Genomic DNA, 17,334 nt, shown 5'->3' on the forward strand with positions numbered 1-17,334 from the left:
CAGAGGAGCTGAGGGGAGGCCTCGTGGTGGCTGCAGCTCCTCACAGAGGATAGAGGGGTAGTGCTGAGCTCTGCTCTCAAGTGATAGCGACAGCGCGCAAGGGAACGGCATGCAGCTGCGTCAGGGGAGGGTCACGTTAAGTATTTGGAAATTATTTTTCACTGAGGGTGCTTGAGCACTGGAACAGGCTCCCCTCGGCATTGGTCATGGCCCCAGTACTGCTAGAGTTCTAAAAGCATTTGGAAACTGCTCTCAGACATAGGGTTTGAATTTTGGGTGTTCCTCTGTAGAGCCAGAAGTAGGATTCAATGGTCTTTGTAGGTCCCTTCCAACTCAGGAAAATCTATGATTCTATACTTCTATTACCTTCTATGATTAAATGACTGGCCTGGTAGATGATGGTAGAGTAGTCGATATTGTCTATACGGACCTCAGTGAGGCTTTTGAAACTATCTTTTAGAGACTCTATTACAGACTGGAAGGAGCAGTCCTTGAGAGCAGCCGTGCAGAGAAGGACCTGATGTGCTCTTGCAGCTTGGAAAGCAAAAGGTATCTTGGGCTCCATCAGAAGAGGGGTGGTCAGCAGGGACAGGGAGGTGATTGTCCCCCTCTACTCTGCTCTTGTGAGACCCCATCTGGAGTACTGTGTCCTGGTCTGGAGCCCCCAGTAGAAGAAAGACACAGAGCTGTTGGAAAGGGTCCAGAGGAGAGCCACAAAGATGATCAGGGTACTGGAGCACCTCCTCTACAAAGACAGGCTGAGGGAGCAGGGCTTGTTCAGCCTGGAGAAAAGAAGGCTGCACTTCATTACAGCCTTTCAGTACCTAAAGGGAGCTTACAAAGAGGAGGGGAATCAACTCTTTGAAAGGGTAGATAACATCAGGACAAAGGAAATGGTTTGAAGTTGAGGGAGGGAAGATTGAGGTTGGATGTTGGGGGAGGTTCTTTACAGAGAGAGTGGTGAGGTGCTGGCACAGGCTGCCCAGAGAGGCTGTGGATGCCCCGTCCATCCCTGGAGGTGTTCAAGGCCAGGTTGGATGGGGCCCTGGGCAGCCTGGTCAGTATTAAATGTGGAAGTTGGTGGCCCTGCATGTGGCAGGGGGGTTGGAGATTCATGATCCTTGAGGTCCCTTCCAATCCTAGCCATTCTGTGATTCTGTATCTACTACAAGTTCTCCATAGAAGGGCTGCTGATTGATGGCCTTTATGAATGAACTGTGAGATGGATTGAAATTGGCTGAATATCTGGGCCCAGAGGATGGTGATCAGTGAAAGAAAGCATTTTGTGAGACGAGTAACTAGTAATGTACATCAGGGATCAGTACTGGTATTCATCCTTAACATCTTCCATAATGATCTGAATGATTACACATAGTGATCTGCTGATGACGCAAAAGTGGGAGAAGTGGCAGATAAACCAGGGGGTTGTGCTTCCATCCAGAAGTACCTTGATGGGCTAACAGAAACATCATGTATTTTCAGCAAGAACAAAGTCCTACAGCTGGGGAGGATTAACCCCAGCACCAAGACATGCTGGGGGCTACTTGCATGGAAAGTATCTCTGCAGAAGAAGACCCAAAAGCCACCTATATATGGTTCTGGGTGGCTGTCCTTGAGCAGGGATTGGACCAGAAGACCTCTAGAAGTCCCTTCCAATTTGTACCACTCAGTGATTCTGTGACCTCATTAAGTTTGAATATGTTATGTTTACATGGACACCAGCTGTCTCTCACAAATGTCAGTGTAATATGCATAAATTATACACAGATAACAAGATATTTTTTTTTCCAGAGGAATAATTATTACCATTTAGTTATTTAATTATATAAAGAATGCAGGTTTAGTCCTAAAAACAGGTGCTTACTTCCTGCTATGCTCTTCTAACTAGTGTGGCCAGAGGAGCTTATTAATATACTACTTTGCAATGCAGTTTATTATGTTTGTTCTCTGTAATTCTTCAGCACATTTATTTGATCTTTCAGACAGGAATTATTTTTTCAGCATGCCAGAAAGTGACCCTTGTAAACAAAATCTGCATATTCAGAGTATATTTCACAATTGTCAGCATTTCTTTGAAAGCCTTTGTGTCTCAAAACCTATGGTTTAAAGAAATTTTTATTGCCGCCTAGCCTTTCTCTTTTACTAGCAAGAAATAAAAACGTAAATAGGGGAGCTCAGCCTCACCACTACCACTTTTCTAAAAAATATCTTCAAGCTGAGCCACTTGATTATTTATGACATGTACAAGAGAGTTTTTAAGCTCCTGAAGAGTGCATTCTAAATTCTCAGAGTGAGGCGTGCTTCCCACTTCCAAATCCTCTGACGTTTTCAGCAGTAATATATATATGCCTACTCCATATTGAAATAAGAATGAAGAGAATGCACGTCCCACGCTGTTCTTCAGATGGCAACCAAATATCCAGATAGAGAAGGAGACACAGAACTTCTAATAACATGGTGAACAAGACCTAATTATTCTTTGCAGCTTGATTGACAAAACACTTTTTGACATTAGAAATGATTTCTCCTTTTATTTTAACAGTGATATGATTTCTAACTGTCTGTAAGATATCATATATTTTTCTAGCTTCTAAGATAGGGCAATATTATTTTTCCTTTTTCAAATGGAGAACTGGAGCAAGGAGACGTAAATGGCTCCTACCAGACAGTTAAATCAGCCTATGGCTGTGACCATATGTGCTGCCCCCATGATGTGCCCCAGGGAGTCATACCCATTCCCTGAGATACTTGCTTCAAAGTGCTTTGCTCTATTTCTTTTCCTCTTAGGCTCTCTTTAAAATGAACTAGCCAGTTCTTCATGGGAGTGGTTCCTACCTGCTAGCATTAGTGCCCTGCAGGCATGCAACTCACTCTCACAAGGCTCTGTACTTCCTATGCAACTGAATGATCTTTCTGAATGAGTTTTTAGTATTTTGGATTTTTTATACTCAGAGTGCGTTAGTTTAAGTTACCACAGCCACTAACGCCTGTTGAGGAACAGAAGAAATAAAACAGACCGAGGACCCCAGTAACCGTATGAATACAAGGTGCATTCTGACTCTGCTTGTGCCAAGTCTGCCCAAGGAGTGCAAGATGCTCATTATTCAGTGGCAATCCCCCATAATAAGACAAGAAAAGAAACTTCATTCTCAGATATAGACTGAACAGTGATATTGCTGAAATGGAGTGTAGCACTTACTGTGGAATGCATGGGGAAGAACATTATAGCATAGTCTAAAACTTGCAGAATGTTTTTAAGAGACTGCAATATACAAGGCTTACTATAGGATGCTTAAAGAAAGATTAACTTAGTACTCTGCTCAGACTCATCCATGGCTGTTACCACAAAACTCCTAGGGCTGAGAAGAAAGACAAAATCAAAATTTCAAATTATTGATAAAACTCCAAACAATGAATGCATCATTCTTTCATATCAATATTTTTAATTTGATTTTAGTGTGTGCAATAATAATTTTTCACATCAAGAAGTACTGTTGCCAGAAAACTGAGAAAATATCAGAACTTTGATGCTGTTAAGAGGGACACTCAGAGCTGATCCTTTAGAGAGGTACTCCTATTTTAATTAAATGTGTTTTTTTTTATGCAAAAATTAGAAAATTCTGAAATTGAACTCAATTTTCATTCATGTAAAAGTAACAAAGTGAGGAATTGGAAGTGAAAATATATATGAAAAGTCTTGTTGTTTATTTTAAGATTAATTACAGTTCCCATTTTCTTATCTAATGTTTGCTCAGTTGGGAGTTTGTCATGTAAACAGTGTAGTTTGACAGTGCAAAGAAATGGAATTGAAATTGACAGCTTTTAAGAGAAACAATTTTGAAACACGACAAGTTTCATGTCATGTCACGGTGATTTATTTCAGTGTTTATCCATAGTAGCCTTTTAGTGTATAACTGTTGAATTTTAGAGAGTTCTTTGGGTGAACTAGGGAATTCTTCAGTACTTCACCTTCCTGGTACATTGTAGGAAAGAAAGAATTTAAGGATCTGGCAAGACCTATTTTCCATTGACCTCCCAGTGTAGAGTTACTTGAGCTTTTATTTATTTTTAGTGAAGTAGGCAAGACAAATGATTTATGGTGAACTATGTATCTATGTTCATTCTCAAAAGATTAAACTTCTTGTGCATGAGACAAATAGAAATTTGACTGAAAGTTTTCAGTGAGTTGCCTTGTAGGCATTCGGGAAACTTCGGAATGTTACGGGACAGGACCTCCCCTGGCACGTCAGTAGTAGATAAGAGTAGGTGACACCCAAGAGAGGCGGTAATGAAGTAGAGACACTATAAGGAGAAGTGTAGGATGCAATAAAATTGCTATTTTTCAGTATGCCACATTTAGTCTGGTTGTGCTGTTATTGGCCCCTGAGCCGAGATAGGCCAGGTTCGCTGAGAAGAGCCACACTCATCGGTATCCAATGCAACAAATGGTGACCCCGACGTGATCCTGGTGTGATACTATCATGATCGGTGGCTGGGCTCGGACAGCGTGCCTGTCCGTGGTGGTACCCGTGGAGAGGCGGCAAGTCGCTGACAGAAGATGGACAGCGGTGGTATCCGTGAAGAGGCGGCAGGTCATTGCCGTTCCCCATGGAATCCGTAATTAAGGTACTCCTTCATCTTTGCAAGGAATATTGTAGCAAGACTGTTCCTTCTAAGAAGGATATCTCTGCAGTCCTCTCACTTTTAGAGAAGGAGGGGGAGTTAGCTTCCCCGCACGATCTTTTGATCCCAGATCAATGGGACTCTTTTATTGCCACACTTTGTCAACGCGCAATGAATGCCCAGAAGGCTGCAGAGCTTAAGACATGGGGGATCATGCTCGGTGCCCTTAAGGCTGCAAAAGAAGAAGGGAATCTATCGGGGGTGGTTCGCAGCATGTTAGGAATGTACACGGACCCCGGAGGGGGGTGTTGGGGAGCGCGGGAGGCTCTCATTGCAGGTGCCCGAAGACCGAAAAGATGGCCCCCCAGCTTGGCTGCGCCTGAGATGAGCGAGAACAAACAACAGGAGGGTGCAAATTGTGCCACAACAATAAAAATTTTCACCTTGTGAAACCGGTTCTAACAAGATAGAGGGGGAAGAATTCCCCCCTCCCTATCCTCGCCAACCACTGTATCCTTCTCTAAGTAACATGAATTGGTGGGAGAATAGTGATAACAACAGCCCACAGGCGCCTTCATCGGCACCTCCCGTGGTGGGCAGCCCAGCAACAAAGCTTGCAGCTAAGGGGCGGGCCAACATCTGACTGGTCAGCGATAAGGGAGGCACTGCTAGAGGGAGGAGATGTCCCAGACCCTTCAGCCTTCCCAGCGATAGTAGGGGAGGAGGGCCATCAGTGGGTGCCCCCCGACCCAAAGGGAGTCTCCCACTTGGCGGAGGCTATTGAGAAGAAAGGGTTGCGTTCTCCCCTAACGCTCAATGCGTTGGAGATGCTAACTGCCCCTGGTCCACTGTTACCCTACGACATTGAGAATCTTATGCGAATAGTTTTGAAACCTACGCAGTTTGCTGTGTGGATGGAATACGACACACAGTACTGCAAAACAGAGCCGCTATAGACTTTTTGTTACTAGCCCAGGGACATGGATGCCAGGATGTCGAAGGAATGTGCTGTTTCAACTTGAGCGATCATTTGGAGTCCGTGCACAAGAAACTACAATGGTTGAAGTCACATGCCGAGAAGATATCAATACAAGAAGACCCATTTGCAGAATGGCTGCGGGGATTATTTGGGAACTGGGGCTACTGGCTGATTCCCATAGATAAAGGACTTGGTTTAGCCTTAATCGCTGTACTTATAATCACAGCTTCTGTACCCTGCTTTATAAATTGTATCCAGAGATGTTTGCAGAGAGTAATGGACGCAACATTTGAAAGATGCCTCGCGTACCATCAAATGATAGATAAACTATAACTTGTAGGCGTTGCGAGCTATACGGGATGTAACGGGGCAAGGCTTTCCTGCCATGGGGAGGGGGAGATGTAGACGTTTGGGAAACTTCAAAATGTTACAGGACAGGACCTCCCCTGGCACGTCAGTAGTAGATAAGAGTAGGTGACACCCAAGAGAGGTGGTAATGAAGTAGAGACACTATAAGGAGAAGTGTAGGATACAATAAAATCGCCATTTTTCAGCATGCCACATTAAGTCTGGTTGTGCTGTTATTGGCCCCTGAGATGGGATAGGCCAGGTTCACTGAGAAGAGCCACACTCATCGGTGTCTGATGCAACATTGCCTGTATTGCACTTTGTGTCAGACAGAGAAAACAATCATCATTTTTTATTAATCACAGTCCCTAGACAATCTAATCCAGGACTGACGCTATTGCTCTCCATTGCAATTTTAATTCACCTCGTATTGTGGTATCTGTATATCAAAGATTGCAATTAGGAGTTGTTTCATTATGACTTTTCCAGAATTTGGCTTCAGTCCAAGTCAGTGAAGTGATACTGACAGGGAAATTTTAGAATCGAAATTTCTGGATTTAGTCTCAGAAATGCTTGACCTGAAAATAATGCACTTTATACAAAGTCGATTTAATGCTGATGTAACTTCTGGCATGATTAGCTCAAAAACAAATATGGTTTTGAATATACTAAATAGAGTTCTCATTCCACAATACAATGAAAATTATTCTGGAGTAAAACACAATTAAGAGCCTTACTCTTGTTTATTTATTCATTTCCTTCTTAAAAAAAGGAAACACACTTCAATGGAAAAAAGAATATGAAAGAAGTTAAACAAATCATAAAAAAACAAAACAAAATTAATTCCTAATTCCTATTGTTTTAGTATGTACCTTTATGTGTATGTTTTGGTTTAACCTGACAGATAGATGAACACCATGCACACATTTTTTCCCTTCCATCTCTCCTCCTCACCTGGTCCCCCTTTGGGAGACCAAATTGAAAAGTGCAAGAACATAAGGATTGAGATAAGTACAGATAAATAATAGAGGAGAAAAAAATGAAAGAAAAACAATAACCAAAACAAACAATATAAAAATCAACAAAAAGAATAAATAAAACAAGTGAAGAACAGGGCAACTGCTCATCACCATCTGACTGATGCTCAGCCAGTCCCCAAATGACAGTGGCTCCCCATCCATCTCCCTCCAGTTTTACACTAAAACACCAGACAGCACAGCCTTCTTACTTGCAGGGCAATATAATAAGCTGAAAAGTGCTTGTCTTGGCCTTTAGACAAACAAATGCTATAAAAATCAATCATATACCTAAAAAGTATTCAGCATGTAGTGCCACTTACTCAAAAAATTAGGCCTATAAATGAATGAATTACAAATTTATACACAACTTGTAAGCATTTAATTTTCTTTAATGCATTAAACAGATTGCATTTAAAATATAGTAAATTATTACATAAGATCATACAGTTTAATATAGCTCCTTGAAAGCCAAAAATATAGAATAAAACTTTTTCATAGATCTTATTATTCTGTAGGTATATCCTTTAAACGAGCTGATGTGCTCATCATAAGAAATATGTGGAGATCTTAAAACTGTTGCTAATGCTTTTATTCCTAAAGCCCATTGCAGGATTTTATTATTATTATTATTTTTTTAATAGCCATAGAGTTGTTCATTTTTTCATAAGTTACTAGATCATTCACAGAATGAAGTGGAATATCCTGAAACACTGGTTTTGCTTTTGCAGAGGTTCTAAAGATCAGATAAAGTGCATCAGGAATGCTTGCTGTTCAGAAACATACAGATTTTGAAGTCAAGAATTTATAGATGTTCATTGCCAAGAATTACCTTAATTTATAGTTCTAGTTCAAAGCTCTGTTTAATCTTGAAAGGCGATAAAATACTTTATTTTTTTTTTTAAACACACTTAAGGTAGTTCTGCATAGAGGCACTTAATCAAGACTAACATATTGTAGGGGACATTGTAACATCAGGCAGCTAAAACAGAGACTTAACCTCCACCTTTATGATTTTCTTATTTTTTTTCCCTAAAGGAAATTAAGTTTCTTGTTTTATTATTTTCTAGCTTGGAATCTATTTTTTTATAAGGCTTTGTTCTTTCCAAATCTTGATTGACTTCTGAACTTCTAGGAGGTTTTAATAACAGAGAACTCTATAACATCAGAGCAGCAATCAATACAGAGCACTGTGGGCTTCCAATACACCTCCTTAGGTAATTTTAATATGAACTCTATAGTTACTAGGTCTTGTGAAGCAAAAATTTCAACATGAAAGTCAGCCTTCTATTTTTTCTTCTTTACTTTAGCATAAGTTGTTTGAATGCCTACTGTTCAACACACGAAGAAGAAAAATTGCTGTTAACAGATTTCTGGTGATAACAAGCAAAGTATTTGCAAGTAGGCCCATAGTTATACACTGAAAGCACAACTTAACACATCGGACTGCTAAAGGGAATCACTAGATATGAAGCATTCCTACTCAGAAAGTAGCCCAGGTCCAAAAGATACTCTGCCTTCTCTGGCTGGCCCTTACATGAGCCCAGGGAGGTTCCACAGGTGCAAGCAATTTGTCTGCTTCTTTCACCAGCTGCTTAATCACTACTTCAAGCTGTGACCTCACAGTTTCCCTACAACTACTTATTCAGTCAGAAACATTTACTGCCTATTTGGCCTTTTTTTATTCATGTTTTTCCTTTTGCACTGAATAAGTAAGGAAAAGAAGGTCCAAAATGAGCTAGAGGCTACTCTTTTTTTTCTGTTCTTCTAGCTTCTTAAAAAGTAAAGGGCTCCTCACTGCAAGAAAGACATTGAGGCCCTGGAACGTGTTCAAAGGAGGGCAACAAAGCTGGTGAGGGGTCTGGAACACAGGCCATATGAGGAGAGGCTGAAGGAGCTGGGAATGTTCAGCCTGGAGAAGAGGAGGCTCAGGGGAGACCTCATTGCTCTCTATAACTTCCTGAAGGGAGGTTGTAGTGAGCTGGGGGTCGGTCTCTACTCTCGTGTCATTAGTGATAGGACCAGAGGGAATGGTTTCAAGTTACAGCAGGGGAGGTTCAAGCTGGACATTAGGAAGTATTACTTTTCAGAAGGGGTGGTCAGGCACTGGAATGGACTGCCCAGGGAGGTGATGGAGTCGCTGACCCTGGAGGTGTTCAACACAACATCCAGTCTTTCCTTGAGGGACATGGTTTAGTGGGAGCTATTGGTAATAGGTGAACGGTTGGACTGGATGATCTTTTAGGTCTTTTCCAACCTTGGTGATTCTGTGATTCTGTGAAATACAAATTGGTTTCTCTGTAAACTTATGGAGATTTTACAGACAATTCAGATTGGCAGAAGATTTTTGAATTGTCAGTTGCTTCAGTATATTGAGTATCTAGGCTATCTTTCAATAGCCTAGATCCAGGTAACTTAATTCTGACTGTACTGAGGTCAAATGTAGAATATTCAGCCGTAGGTAGTAACACTTCTTAGTGTAACCTGGTCTGCTTCAAAATATTCTCATTGTGTGGTGCATTCTCATGTTTGGTTATGGCTAACAGTCTGTAGAGCAACAGAATCAATTGAGTAGTCCTTATGTGTCTTGCATTGAAACAGAATAAATATATTCCACAAGACAAAGCTTCCATTGTCAAGAAGAGAGTGAGATCAGTGAATATTATTTCACTCACCGATGTTTTAACTTCTAAGTAATATGAAAAATCTCTTTTTCAGTCATGAGGAAGAGAACAATTTTTACTGGAATGCATGATTTCGATATATGATATCAATACAGCTCATGTTTTCTCAATTTCAGTTTATTAGATGTGTTTATGTAATTGAACAACCTAACCGTTTGAGCTCCCAAAGCAATCAACAGTCAAAACTTTTTTTTTTTTTTTTTTTCCCATTGTCATTGTGGTGGAATTAGGCAGTTAGGTTATTAGAATCACAATAGCTCACCCTAACATTTACTATTAAAATACGATTACACAACTTAAGAACTGAGCTGCTTTAAGTTTTCAACACCATAGCCCATTCTTATGAACAGAAAGAAAGAGTTTAAATACGGGGAACATTTCTGTCAACAACCTTCACTGAAATTTATGGCAGTCAGTGATAAATATATAGTCCAAATTAATAGAAAATGCTAATAAGATGCTTATCTGAACTGTTATCTAAGTAGATCGCTGGGGTGGAGTAGAAAAGAAACAGGACAGAAAGGGGGAGCTGTAATTCCAGTATGAACTATGTTTTTAAGCTTTCATTTTTAAGCTGAAAATCTCATTTTTGCTCAAGTAATCTTGTGTAAACCTGAAACATATAATTTTAAGGTAGACATTCAAACACCTTCCATAGTCAGTGTACCCTACTTGCTGTAAAGTCTTGTTTCATAGCTAGCTCACACTGAACCAGGGTGGCGCTCACAGTGACAGAAGTGAGCCTACCTGCTTTTCTGTCTGAAGTCATATTTCCTTCTTTCTGTAAGCATTGTAGTGCTTTGAAAGGCATGGGAACAATACATGTATTGACTCCAACTGCTTTCAGAACAATGAGAAAAAAAAATATTTCTGAAGTGATTTACAGCAAACTCAGCTGCTTAGGAATCTATTCCCTAAAACGTCTCATAAAATCCAGTTACTTCAATTCCATTGAAGCTTTTCAATATACAAATATATATGAATTTTACAGAAGGATTAACACTATGGCCTCAAGTATTCTTTGATGTTCATTTCAGTATTTCTGAAGTCACTGTACAATCTCAGATTATCCAGAAGCTTGTATTGAGGCCGAAGTTCGGCACAGGGTTGAAAAAGAATGGCAGTTTGGGCTCTTTTGTTTGTATGTTGTTTTCTCATTATGAACAAATAATTTACTTTTCTCTTTCTTGAGCAACATCTAGAGAAAATGGGAGTCTGGATGACTTGAATTATTTCTGTTGAGTTACTTTGCATGTATCCTTCCCATGTGACAGATGGCAGCAGAGGTGCAGTGTGACTAAATGGTGTCTGATGTGGAAGTGCGTATGAAGCAAAAGGGTGTCACTGAATTTCTCCATGTGGAAACAATTGTGCCCGTTGACATCCATCAACGTTTGCTGAACATTTATGGAGACCAACCAGTGGATGTGAGCACAGTGAGATGGTGAATGGTGCAGTTCAGCAATGGCACTGTCATAGCACCTGTAAAGCAGTTGGTCAACCCCAACTGCAACAGTGCTGCAGATTTTTGCAAGACTGGCATGCAGACTCTTATCCATTAATGGCAAAAATGCATAGCTAATGGTGTTGGCTATGTTGAAAAACAATGTTTTGTAGCTGAGACTTTGTCTATCAAATTGTGTTACTGTGCTCTTTGTATCTGTTGTAGTTTTGATGGAAATAAATAGGAGGCATTAGTTTCAGAGCATCTATATATGTTATGACTTCTATTACTTCTGTTGTTACCAATATTTTTTCATATATTTTAATGCATAATAATTAGTAAGCATCTCTACATTACCTAATGGGGCATGCAGTGATTCACAGGATTCACAATAATGTATTCATATCCCTTTCAGCGTATAGAGAACTTCAGAAATTAATGTGCAAACACACACTTCAGGTTCAGTTTCTTTCTGTCCCTTTTAAACTGTAACTGGCTGTCTAAATCCTTCGTTTTCTGGCTCAAAGCTTGCTTGCTTTCTGAGGTATTTCTTGTGATAAGACTCTAGGAGATGAGAGATGGGTGTTGCTGTGTGGCTATCAACATCACTGAGTGGACAATTTTACATTTGAAAGCATTTCTTTGGAGCTGTTTACCTTTGGAAGATAGTGCTCAGGACTGTTTACTGGCGGAAGATCTAGCCTGTGACCAAATAACTCCAGCTTGCTATGGGAGACTGGGGGATGATGCCATTGTATCCTGTGAAGGCAAGATACAAGTTTGCTCCCTCCTATCTGCTGGCAAGGCCAGGAAGATAGGAACAATGAAGTTTCCACTGAGATCCCAGAGCCAGAAGGTGTCACTCCAAGGAGGGTGGACTCAACCACTTTGGACTTATAAATAAGTTGGTACTACCAGTGAAGAGTTGCCATCATCATCGTCGTTGTCAACAGAACAACAACACCCGATGACCCACCACTACCGAAGATCAGTGACTGAACTACGAGCCACGCTGGATCCATGGTGGTGACTATCTCCCTCTTGTTGCCTACAAAGACTCCTTGCTTCCTATTTCCTATCCTTTCTATCGCCCTCCTTTCCTTCCCCATTACCCTAATTCATAATAGTGTTCATCCTCCCCTTCCCCATCTCCCTAATTAAGATCTGTAATAAACTGGTTGGACCAACATTTGAACCGTTGTTTCTTAATCTCACGCTGGGTATACAGATATTAAAAGAACCTCCTCTCCCTCCTATAAATTGGAGCGAGACATTGGCGTATTTAACTTCTCATTTTGCTATTATGTGTGCAATTTTAATTATACTGCTGAAATGGTATTCCATACATGTTATGCTGTACAGTGTTTGCCAGTTTTTTCAGCATTGTAATTCACCTTACAGGTATCTCATCCATGGTTTTTTTTTTTTTTTTTTTTTTTTCTCTCTCTAATTAAGCTGGTGTGTCTTATATAGTCTCAAATAGTAAATGAAATGACTTCATTACATATATTGATATGTGCAGAATTCAACTGAGGTAGAATTAGAAAACAATAAATGTTTTCCCTTCCTCTTCCATTCCTTTTCCCTTTTTCTTGCCTCACCTCGCTCCTGTTGTAGTCATATTATCCTTTGAGATGGCACCATTTCTTATCACATGTCCATTTTTTCAACAGCGTTTTTGAACAGCGTTTATTTCTGGGAGATGAAATTTAATACAAAATAACAAGTTTGAAGGACAAAAAAGTACACAGTTTTTGCCCCATTGTCTCTTTTCTCATTTATGTCTCTGACTCTATTCCTATCTTATTTTTTTTTTATTTATATGCATGAGCCTTCTTAAAGGTAAGGCAATTTGCTCTACAAATGATTGGTTTTGTCAGTATTAGCCTCAGGTTCTAAATGTCCACACACAATGTGATGGGCAGATTAGATCAGAAACTGATCTGAATTTAATTTAAACTCCATAACAGGGAGTGAATGATGTTTTGAATCTTTTTCATCCAACTTGTTTGTTCTTTTCTATTCTACTGAATTTATCCAAAGAAAATCTTCAGATTTTATCTCTTTTGGGGGCTATTTTTTAATCGATTATTTGTATGTGGGCTTATTATGCCTCAAGCTATTGTTCCAAAATTTTTGGTTACAGATGACCTGCGACTTTCTCTCCTTTAGAATTCTGGAAGACTTTATTCTCTGAAATAAGCCTGAACTTTGTCATTCAATCTCTAGAGAAAATAATAAAAGCTGTATAGCTTTTCAGCTTTCAACAGCATTTAAGGAGATCTACACTGAGCAAATTGCACTTGAGAAGATTAAATGGGCATTTTCTTTCATCTGATGCAATAACAAACATTTTTCTTGAAATGACTCCTTTTGTTGCAAGAAATAGTTCAAAGGTTAAAGAGGAGATTTTAGGAGAACAGGAACTTCATTGTCAATCAGGGTGCATTGTAACTAAAACTAATCATGTTATTTAAGGTCATTCATTGATAAAGGCTCCATAAAGGTCATGTAACTTTAAATATTCATCAGTGTTCTGGATGTCCTACAGTTCCCAAAATCACAAAGGCAAAAAGCCCAACAGCAAGAAAAACATGACTTGTAGGTTATTTCCCATGGCAAGTAACTTGCTACAGACCTGTGAAAGAATGGCTGCACATTTAATATCTTGCTGCCTTTACAGCCATTTCAAATCCATGGTTTTGAAGTTCTGGGATTTCTGGGTACTGCTGTACTTACCAGAGGTTTTGCTGTCATTTCATGACTCCCTTTTGAAGTTGTCATGTTTATTAGCTGACACTCATCATCCTGCATTGCCTGTTCTTGAAGCCACAGAACATAAACAACTCTGGAAAACAATTTCCAGTAATATTTTAGACACTCAACTCTACTACTTCCAGAGTTCATTCTTTTTAAACTGTTTCCTTGATCTGCTCTTCCAGCAAAGACAAATTATCTGTCTGTTTCTTTTCAAATAACCTTCAGATTTTAGGATGAGGAAACCAGTAAACTACTGAAGAAAAAACACTTTTACGCTGGAAAGACTTTGCAAGTAATGAGGCATTGTTTAATTGCAGCTGTGCTATATTAGATTTTACATTACATGACACCACTTTGTTGTGGTTCTGTCTGCAAAACTTGCATAGGAAATAAAAGCTGGCCATAAAAGACTATTTGGAAGATACTGTCTACAAATGAAATAGCTTGAAATGGAAAAACATTTTTCAAAGAATATCGACTCTGGAAGTGTTAGCTATGAGTCAGGAAAATCTCTTATATTGATTTTTGTTAAACACAAAATCTCAGCTTCTAACTTCTTGATTGTATGTTTTTCTTAGTTGTCTATGATAGAAGTTATCTATCCAGTTTTGATATACTGATCATAAAAGAGCATTCCCATATTTGGATGCTTTCCCAGAGCTGCATTATACTAAGACAATACAGTTCAGTAAATTTTCATACACTTACATACTTACATGGGTCAAACAATGAGATGATAAGAATTCCTGGAAAGAAAAGAAACAAATTATGTGTTTAGCTATTAAGATAGCAGGATATATAATTTCAGTAAAAGCCGTAGGGGGGAAAAAAACAACAACCAAACAAACCACAAAACAAACAAACAAACAAACAAAAACCTTAATTAATATTTGCTGCAAAATTCATCTTATGATTATCTAAATAGTTGTACATATGTTAGCATTAAAAGAAAGATAAATATGACCAAAAAAAAAGAAAAAGAAACTTGTGGAATATCAATTACACTGCAGCAAGAAGAATGCTTATTCATAAAAAAAAAGAAAGCTCTTTTTCTAAAAAGCTTGATATTATGCTTATTTTAAAGATAAATTCCTATTATGAAATTTCTTGCACCTTCTTGATAAGACTCTTTCCAGCACTCATCTGATACAGAATTATTGGCATAAGCTTTTGAAGTAGTTTCAAACAGATTGTTATTTCTCTTTAATTTTTTATTCCATTGCTTATTTGTTTTCTTTCAACAAAATTTACAGTTATTTTATGGTCATAACCTTCTTGTCATTTTCAAAGACTAGGCTCAATTAAAATTGATTTGTAATTCCTTATTTGTCTTCCTTTTTCACTGTTTATGACAACACAGTGCAGTGTCAAAATGAACATAAGTACTTCCAAAATCATTCTGAGGACTGGAGCAAAAAAATACATTTTCTTGTAAACAGTTTCCTTAGCCAGGTTTGATGATGGGCCAGGAAGTTAATGTGGTCTGTATACTAAGAAATACTTAAAATAGACTACAGGAGCAGTTTTCCTGAGCATGTTGCACATTCTTAAAATTTAACGGTGTCTACTTGAGAGTGAGGGTTTATTATTAATCTACATTATTGTTACTTTTAAGGATGAAAACAATCTCAAAAAAAAAATAAAATTAGGCTTAAGCAAGATCTTCCTCTCATGATTCTTGTGGTGGTGAGAAATTATTTTTTTCTGTATAGACACTATATTATCTAAACACAAATATAGATATGGCATTCATAAAGTGAGTCCTCCAAAATTGTTCCAATTTCACAAAAGTCATCTGGGTATTTTACACTTTCAAACCTCTCAGGGACTTTCACTAGAGAAGTCTGTACTGAAGAAACGCCACTAGTTCTTGACACGGTCTGGCTAAATTATCAGTTTACTAACTAGAAATGTTGATTGCATTGCAAAGTAAATTATCTTTTGCTCTTTTCCACCTTCTATCCTTTCCTATTCCTTCCTATGTTTATATTCAGACTGAGTATAATTAAGGCTAGAGTTCTAACAAGCTCAAGCTTCCATTCTAACTTACAATACACTCAAAGATTCTATGCAGAACTCCTGAAAGAAAGCAACTTTGTGGCTTTTTTTTTTTTTTTTTTTTCTTCAGCATTGGTCCTTGTCTTTAGCTTTCTATGGCGATCAGTAGCCATGTAGGAAACCCGAACCTGGTGTCCTAGCCATCTACACCAGTATTCATTTAAAAGAAGTGATGGCTTCCATGCTGAAAAGATCTCATTCCATGTAACTAAGAGTACGAGTACAGTAGTTGGGATGTGGCTTGAACATTCAAACAAGACAAAAGAACCTTAGAAAAGCTATCTTGAACAGCAGTGTACACATTGTTTCTTTTTGATTGACATATGTGAAATGTTAGGATAAAATAAATGGAAATTAATAGTATTAGGCATTTACTACTGCAAGATAAATAAACCAGTGAACAATTAAAATACCAATGAACAAAAACCCCACAACAAAGTAACCTGCCAAATGATCTCAGCCTTGAATTAGAGAAGCAAACATTCAAAATTATTTATCATTCTGTTCAGCCTTTTGCTTTTATTTTATGATTATCACCAATGCTGTCAATTGTGTCTTTTACTTTCTAATACATATTCTTTATGCCTTTTCAATACACAACTGTAGATCACACAGAACACATCTCTGTTTGCTTGCATCTTCTGTTTCTTCAGGGTTTTTCCCATGCTACAAACTTTTGCTATGATTGTGTACAAAAGGACTACCTTGTGTTGCCCACTCAAGAATTCTTTCTCTTCCGAACATTCTGAATAATAATGATCATTTTGATCTAACAAATATGCTTTAAAGATTTAACAAATTAAGGAAATCAAGTACTTTTCAGAAACTTATGGCATCAATCAGGAAACACCAGATCTTCATATAAGCTGGTCCAACTTCTATGGAAGAAGTCTTGCTTAAATAGAGATGTATCCATACTGCAATTAAATCCCTTTTGTGTCATTTCTAAGCAAATAATACAATATAAACTTATCTTTCATATTATTCATGTCTTACTGCAAAATTTATTTTGAAATTTAATATTTGCCATAGGAAGTGATTGAAAACAGCAATGCCACATGAAGTTGCATCATCAGCGTCTCTAGTAACTAACTAAAAATCCTTCATATTGGTAAAACTGCTTTCTCACCTTTCTGTCCCTAAGTGGAGTGTTTCATGGGTCATTTTGATTTCTGTCATTCTAGATGGAATCTGTTTTCAAATTGTTTTGCAGACATTGTGTGTATTTCTCAAATTCTCTTTGTTGTACAGTGTGAATTATTGACATGCCTGGGGCTAACCACAATGGCTATTTCACTCAGAGTAAATAGGTGATGATTTGCTTATGTGTACAGAGAGCAGACTGACAGAAATGGGAGCAAGAAGATGAGGATAATGAAATCGTGGTGTTAAATCTCAAGACAGAAAACAAATGACAGAATG

The 17,334-nt window shown here is 38.5% G+C and overlaps 1 protein-coding gene across 1 annotated transcript; it reads left to right on the top strand.

Moving 5' to 3' along the window:
• Positions 1 to 4,608: 4,608 nt before the first annotated feature.
• Positions 4,609 to 5,579, top strand: LOC146545673 (uncharacterized). The gene is made up of 2 exons (XM_085226363.1): positions 4,609 to 5,032; positions 5,173 to 5,579. The coding sequence occupies exons 1-2, from the start codon at positions 4,609 to 4,611 to the stop codon at positions 5,577 to 5,579; spliced, it is 831 nt and encodes a 276-aa protein (XP_085082489.1).
• Positions 5,580 to 17,334: the final 11,755 nt, after the last annotated feature.

The sequence above is a fragment of the Meleagris gallopavo genome, chromosome 1 (assembly GCF_905368555.1).
Source record: "Meleagris gallopavo chromosome 1, MGAL_WU_HG_1.1, whole genome shotgun sequence".
NCBI lineage: Eukaryota > Metazoa > Chordata > Aves > Galliformes > Phasianidae > Meleagris > Meleagris gallopavo.

Coding starts and splice junctions, on each gene's coding strand:
- LOC146545673 (XM_085226363.1), top strand. CDS start 4,609: ATGGAATCCGTAATTAAGGTACTCCTTCATCTTTGCAAGGAATATTGT. Junction 5,033..5,172: donor CGAGAACAAACAACAGGAGG/GTGCAAATTGTG, acceptor GTGGGAGAATAG/TGATAACAACAGCCCACAGG.